This window comes from Arachis duranensis, chromosome 3 (genome assembly GCF_000817695.3).
Source record: "Arachis duranensis cultivar V14167 chromosome 3, aradu.V14167.gnm2.J7QH, whole genome shotgun sequence".
Taxonomy (NCBI): domain Eukaryota; kingdom Viridiplantae; phylum Streptophyta; class Magnoliopsida; order Fabales; family Fabaceae; genus Arachis; species Arachis duranensis.
Genome location: NC_029774.3, coordinates 131,618,568 through 131,625,962, shown reverse-complemented (window position 1 = coordinate 131,625,962; position 7,395 = coordinate 131,618,568). Strand labels below are relative to the sequence as shown.

The following is a 7,395-nucleotide window of genomic DNA, read 5'->3' as shown; positions in this document are numbered from 1 at the left end:
ATTATTAAGAGCGTTAGGTGCAGATTATAATTTTTATACTGATGTATTAATTAAATAATAAATTATTGATAAATTTTTATAACAAAATTACTTTAACATATGTGATATAAATTAATTAAAAAATAAATTCTTTTATTTTATTTTCAAAACACCTATAACCGGTAAAGTAGAGTATTTCTCTTTACCATGTCGAATAATATATAATTCCACTTATGCATGTGGATAAAAATTAATGCAATTAGAATAATTTATAATTCCACTTATGCATGTGATCACTTTCGGCTATCACATGCCTCGCTCATATATACAACTTGGCTCTTCTTTTTCTTTTTTAACAACACTCTAAAAATTAAAGTATTTCTCTTTACCCTTCATCTCTCATCTTTTGTTATATAAATTAGGAACATTTTCTTTCTTCATGTATTGTTTTAAGTTTCGTACGTATAGAATCTTAGTTTTTCATTTTTTATTTTTTCCTAATTTTTCAGAAATTTCCGTGTTACTTCGTAAAAGGCAGTGCTAATTAATAACTAACAAGTAATAACAATATTGGAAAAGTATAGAAGTGGAGCACACAAATCTTTGTAGTCGTTTCACTTTCCAATTAAGTCATTAAGTGCATGTAACTGCATTTCTTTAATATATATTTTGCTGAAATGTGAATTGTTAGATGTTGCCTTTTACACCCCCACTATCATTACTTGATGATGAAGGTTCAAGGTTATTGAAGGCTTGATGCTCTTATATTATATGATTATGCTAATTCTTTAGCTTTTAATATATATAGCTGCCAAATTTTGCCCTCATCAGAATCTCACTAACCTCCTTTTTTCCTTAAAGTACATCTTAAAGCACCAACATGTGAAGCAAAGCAACATTCTAATTGCATTTGTTTTCTTTATAAATCTTGAATTGCTTCCAAAACAAAAATTAACATTCTTAAGCAGGTACTAATTCTGAGCTTTAGTTACTGTCCAAAAATTTATGCCTCAATAGCAGAATGTAACTATTTATATGTAATACATCATCTATTTGTATATGCATTTGGTAAATAGAAGTGTAAGAACTCTCAATAGATCATTATTACAACAGTAATATTGATTATCTCGCTTATCGTTAAATAAAAGTATGTTTTAGATTCAATTGATGATTTGACTTTAGGTGGCTGCAGAATATATTCTGTATTCATCAATAGTAATACGCTTGATTTCATACTCAATATATATTCCAATGCAACTAGGAACGTGCTAGAAGGGCAAAGAAATTATTATTACTTGACTTGGAGGAAAATACATTAACATGTTCAACGTTTGATTATATTTAGAAGCATACTTTGAACATGTACCCTCATTCTTAGCTTGTGTCAGATTCTCACTGCTTTAAGAGTGAGTAAAGAAGGTAAAGGAACAAAAGTAGGAAAGTCAAAAGGATTCTCCGAGTTTACTTGTAGCCATGGTTTTTGTTGTATGTTCTGTGCATTGTAGCAAATCACACACACACATATATATAGTTAAAACTCTTGCCAGAAAATCAAGAAAACTTGAACTAGTTGATGCTATATCTTAATTCTTGAGTTTATTTTCCGGGTGAGAATTAATAATTAAGTGTATTCACTATTAATTGTTAATATTTTTGAAGGCTTCAAGCATATTTGTTTGAGAGGACATGGCTCAAAGTAGAATCTCAGCAATAGTTTCTTCTTGTTCTGAAAGTGGAGAGGATTCATCATCTCTTGATTCTCTTCCCAACGACGTAGTGGTCGGCATTCTTCTGCGGCTGCCGGCGCAGTTTCTGCACAATTCTGCAAGCAATGTTAGCAGAAAATGGGGTGAAATATCAGAATCACAATGTTTCATCAACTCACACCTACTCACTCATCTTTCTGAGTGTGAATTCCTCATCCAAGACACTAACAAGGTGCAATCCATTAATGCAAGGGACTTGAAACTTGAAGAAACAGATTTAGGTACCAAATTTCATGGAAGGATAAGTGGCAGTTCAGATGGTGTGTTATTGTTCAACAAATCATCAGGTTCTGTTATGGATTTTTATGTTGCAAACCCTGTAACAATGCAGATATTGAAACTCCCAAGTCTCAAATCAACATGCATGATTAGTAGCCATTGCAGCAACATTTCAAGAGTTTCATCCACTGGTGAGATCAAAGTTATTAGACTTGGAAGAGACGCATTAATTGGAATGTATAATTGGTATGTTCTAACATTAGGCAAGGAAATGCATTGGAGGAAAATCAGTAACAATGCACCCAAATTATGTGACCCTGCATCATATTTATCATTTGTACAATCTTTATCTGTTAATGGTGTTGTTTACTGGACTAACTCGTCTTGGATTACGGACCCTTCCGTTTTCGCCATGGATCTCTGTCATGAAACTGCTTATCATTTAAAGGTTCCTGGAGAATGTCATGGCCAGTACTGGACACTTGTGCAGATGGGGAAGGAAATTTGTTGTATGAATTGTGGTAAGGATGTGGAAATGAAGGTTTGGAAGCTCAATGATTTGCATATAAATGAATGGATTTTGATCAAGAGTATAAGATTCTCTAGTGAAATTTCATTATTAAGAGGAAATTTTTGTGTTCCTCTAACTTGGTTGGATTTAGAAGTTTTGGTGCTAAGTGTGTATGTTGGTGCTAGGAATGTGGTTGTGGCTTACAATGTGAACAAAGGAGAGTGCAGAATGTTAAAGATAGATGATGTTGCTCGTCATACAATTTTCTTGCACACAAATAGTCTCATCCGGTTTTAGTTAATTATTTTCCTTTTGCATTGCTAGTTTGATTCTATTTGGTGTTACCAAACAAATTTTAGTTAATGTATTATTGTTTAAAGATTAGCTTTTGGTATGTTATAAATACAAAATGTTATTTAATTTAAATATAATATCAAAATGACAATAAAATAAAATTATTTAATTTAATTTAATATTAATATTAATAATTATATATATATAATTAATATAATATTTATAGTTACATATTTATTATTTTTAATATTATTCAATTATTCCCATACTAATTAAGTAAAATTTACTAAGCATGGATATTGACGAATAAGAAATATAAAATAAGACACACAAACAATCTAATTTCAATTTTTTTTAAGACAAGAAGACATACATGATATATATATTAAATATAAAGTTTTTTGTAAAAAATTATAATCATATTTTTATATTTTATTAATATTAAAGTACAAACTAATATTACTAAATATTTTTAATGTCTTTTTCAATTGTATAAAATATTTAAAGTAAATTGTTGTTTTAATAAATAATATATGTTATTTTGAAACTAATTTTAACAATATAGATAAAAAGTCATAAACTGTAAATACACCCAAATATTCCTGATCTACACTCGAACATCTGATGTAAAATGGACAAATTTATATTAATTCTAATCAGAACTAGTACATTAGATTCAATTCAAACAAGGAAGAATTAACAGCAAATTTCACATGGCAAGGTTCACGCATTATTTAGCTACACAATAAAAACCTATTAACTGGATTTAAATTCAGATTCAATTATTAACTAAAACTAAATCACACCTCTGGAACTTTATTGCATTCAGTTTCAAAATTTACTTCGCTTTGATTCATCTGACAATCTGAAGTTGAATCATCTATTATCTTCAAAAACGATTTCAGAGCTTGATGTCAAAAAACAATGAAAATAGAGAATAACAAAAAAAGAAAACAGAAAGAGAAAAACACGTAAATGAAGAAGGAGAAAGCAGAAAGAAATGCACATAAACGACGAAGGAGAAGGTAGAGAGAAACTCACGAAAGAGATCGAAGAGAGAAGACAAAAAATTCGAAAAAGAAAATGAAATCTTTTAAAACAAATGAAATTATATATACGCGTATTAATTGAGTTAAAAATTTGTTAGAGGTGCATGAAACATACGTATATAATAAACGTATTTGAATGTAATATTAATTAAAAAATTTATAAAATTTGTATAGTAAAATTATTTATATGTAGAGATTAATTCTTTCACTCTCATGAAGAGAAGCACAAGCCTCAATAATAAGAACCTCCCACAATGTCCACCGACACATCCCATAATAGGCAACCTGCACCACTTGAAGCCCAGTCTCCACCGAACTCTCCACGCTTTTTTCTACGGTCACGGACGGGTTTACTTGCAACGATCCAAACAAAATTGTTTTTTTTTTTTATGGTCTAACGTGTCTTTTAGAGGGGTATTTTTAGGCCGACTATATTGTTTAGTAGTTTGAAAGAATATGAGTGGAAAAAAAATGTAGAAAAAATAAATAAATAAAAAATTAAATTTTTTGTTGTTTCATTTAAGAAAAAAATGAAAAAAAAAGTGATGTGAAGTCCATCTAATTATTTTTTCTTCATATATGAAATGAAAAGGGATAAAAAGATGTCAACAACCAAAATTATAATTTTATCCTTTATTTAATAGAGATAATAAAATTTTTAAATTTATTCTTTTTGAAATCTCAAAATACATCTCTCTTATTCTTTAGTTTTAAAAAAATATTTTTTGTTAATAAAGATAATATATTAAAATTTTGAAAACTAATTTGGATGATTATTTTTTTTTAAAAAAATAATTTAAATATATTAATAAATTATAATTTATATATAATACAAATAAGGTCATAAAGATATTAATATAATTTTATTCTATTATAATTTTTTTTTCTTATTTTTTTTCCATCCAAATAAAAAATTTTTTTTTATCCTTTTCTATTCATTTTCCTTAATCTAAACAACACACAAATAAATTTATTTATTTTTTTATTTTCTTTCTTCTCATTTTCTTTTCTTCCGTTTTCTATTCTTTTTTTTTCCATCATATATCTAAACAATGTGTAAAAGTTGGTATATAATATTTGGGGTAAAAAACCCAAATGAGCCAAGGAGAGCTCAAAATTACCCAAATCAGCCAATTCAAAAATCCATACATGAATCAACCAGGACGAATTACTATATAATTCGAATCAATATGATTCGAATTATACTTACATGTAATTCGAATTGATATGATTCGAATTACTAGCAAGTAACAAACTAAAGTAATTCGAATTACTAGGAAGGACACATTAATAAGTAATTCGAAACAAGTTGTTTCGAATTACACTTAACTAATTCGAATTTAGTTAATTCGAATTACTAGGTTAGGTTGTGATACTACATAATTCGAAACATATAGATTCGAATTATATATATATAGTGCGAGCCAGGGCTGTATATATATGCTGTGAACTCATGTTGCTCTCAACAAAGAGGGGAGATGGCTAGTGAGGAGAGTTTTCTAGTTCTGGTACACTACAGAGGGTCGATTAAGAGAAAAACTCGGTCCGGCGTGAAGTTCACTGATAAGGATCCCCTATGTATTATCGTGACGCCAACAACCACCTACGATGCTCTTGTTAGCTCTGTGCTGGAGAAGCTTGGTCTTGAAGGAGTTAAAAGGGTCAAGAAGTTTTTCTACCGCATTCCAACAGCAGTGCTCCATGACACCGTGAAGTTTGATTGTTTCACAATCGATAGTGACGAGGACTTGCAGGTTATGTTTCTTTCTCGTAGGCAGTTTCCCGAGGTAAGGACACCAGAGCTGTTGGCAAAGTTGGTTGATGTGGTATCTAGCTCGGGTGGTTCGAACCGGAATGCCAATACTATAGCCGCGGTTGCCGGCTCGAGCTCGAGACCTGCTGTTGCTTCATCCTCTGCTCCTGTGTATGAGCCACCGATGCAGGCTGTTGCGTCCCCTTCGTTTGCCGTTGATCTGAGCGGCAATGTTGGAGAAGAGGTTCGGTATGGGGAACATATTCCCACCGAGGTACATTGTCCCACACCGGCTGGTGTTGGTGATGGTTTGTTTGATGATCCAGATGACGATGAGGTGGAGCCGGATATGATCGCTGATGAAAGCGGCGATGATGTTGGAACTACTGTTCCGACAAGGGCTACAGGTGGATGTAGTTCTGGCACACAGCAGTATCCACCCCATTTTTCCTCATTGGACCTGGATGCCATGCGGCAGGACGACAATGCTCTGCAGGCCTCAGGATTTGGTGCTAGAGATACTGAGGGGTCTGCCGGTATGAACGAGTTCCAGGTTGGCCAACAATTTCAGGATAAAGATGAGGCGCTGTTGAGTGTGAAGACGTACAGTATCCGCCGAGGGGTCCAGTACAAGGTCGTTGAGTCTGACTACCGCAGGTATGTGGGAAAGTGTTCTGAGTTTGGGAATGGGTGCACATGGCTAATTCGGTTGAGTCTTCGACAGCGGAAGGGTATCTGGGAAGTGAAGCGATACAACGGACCACATACATGTCTTGCCAGCTCCATCTCCAGCGACCATAGGAGTCTGGACTACCATGTCATATCCACCTTCATTATGCCGATGGTTAGGGCTGATGCAGCTGTGAACATCAAGGTGCTTCAAAATGCCACGGCCGCACACTTTGGGTTCAGGCCTACGTACAGGAGGGTATGGATGGCGAAGCAGAAGGCCGTTGCCGTCATATATGGGGACTGGGACGAGTCGTACAATGAGCTCCCTAGGTGGGTTTTAGGAGTTCAGCTGACGATGCCTGGCACTGTAGCCGTCCTCAGGACTTGCCCTGTTCGAGTTGGGGGACAGGTTGACGAGTCTCAGGTTTATTTTCATAGGCTGTTCTGGACTTTCCCCCCTTGTATCCAGGCATTCCGTAATTGCAAGCCTTTGGTGAGTATTGATGGCACCCATTTATATGGGAAGTATGGGGGAACACTGCTAGTCGCCATTGCACAGGACAGAAACTCGAACATCCTCCCCGTGGCATTTGCACTAGTTGAGGGTGAGAATGCTGAGTCATGGTCTTTCTTTCTTTCCTACCTCCGTGAGCACGTGACACCTTAGCCGGGTCTGTTAGTTATTTCAGATAGGCATAACGGCATCAAGGCAGCCCTCGAGGCTCCGGATGGGGGATGGCTACCCCCTACTGCGTACCGGGCGTTCTGCATTCGACACGTTGCAGCGAATTTTGCCTTGACGTTCAAGGGAAAAGATGCCCGGAGGCTTCTTGTTAACGCCGCATATGCCAAGACCGAGGTGGAGTTCGAGTACTGGTTTGACATTCTGCGCTCTGAGAATCCGGCAATGTGTGACTGGGCGAACCGAATCGAGTATTCGTTGTGGACACAGTACTGTGATGAGGGTCGGAGATTCGGGCACATGACGACCAATATTTCGGAATGTGTCAACTCAATCCTGAAGGGGGTTAGAAACCTCCCTATTTGCTCGCTGGTGAAGGCCACATACGGAAGGCTAGCTGAGCTATTTGTCCGTAAGGGTAGGGAGGCCGAGGCTCAGATGGGTACTGGACAACAATTCAGTCAATACCT

At 34.9% G+C, this 7,395-nt stretch overlaps 2 protein-coding genes across 2 annotated transcripts in view; both read left to right on the top strand.

The window, feature by feature from the left end:
- Nucleotides 1–949: 949 nt before the first annotated feature.
- On the top strand, nt 950–2,783 carry LOC107481962 (putative F-box/kelch-repeat protein At1g12870). The gene is made up of 2 exons (XM_016102318.3): nt 950–1,047; nt 1,639–2,783. The coding sequence occupies exon 2, from the start codon at nt 1,666–1,668 to the stop codon at nt 2,770–2,772; it is 1,107 nt and encodes a 368-aa protein (XP_015957804.1). The 5' UTR covers nt 950–1,047; nt 1,639–1,665; the 3' UTR covers nt 2,773–2,783.
- Nucleotides 2,784–5,296: 2,513 nt separating this feature from the next.
- The window catches only part of LOC107481963 (uncharacterized), a 2,665-nt gene continuing 566 nt past the window's right edge, over nt 5,297–7,395 (top strand). The window contains exons 1-3 of the mRNA XM_021137078.1: nt 5,297–6,667; nt 6,713–6,848; nt 6,933–7,367. Of these exons, the coding sequence (XP_020992737.1) occupies nt 5,297–6,667; nt 6,713–6,848; nt 6,933–7,367 (1,942 nt within the window). The remainder of the gene's footprint in view (nt 6,668–6,712; nt 6,849–6,932; nt 7,368–7,395) is intronic.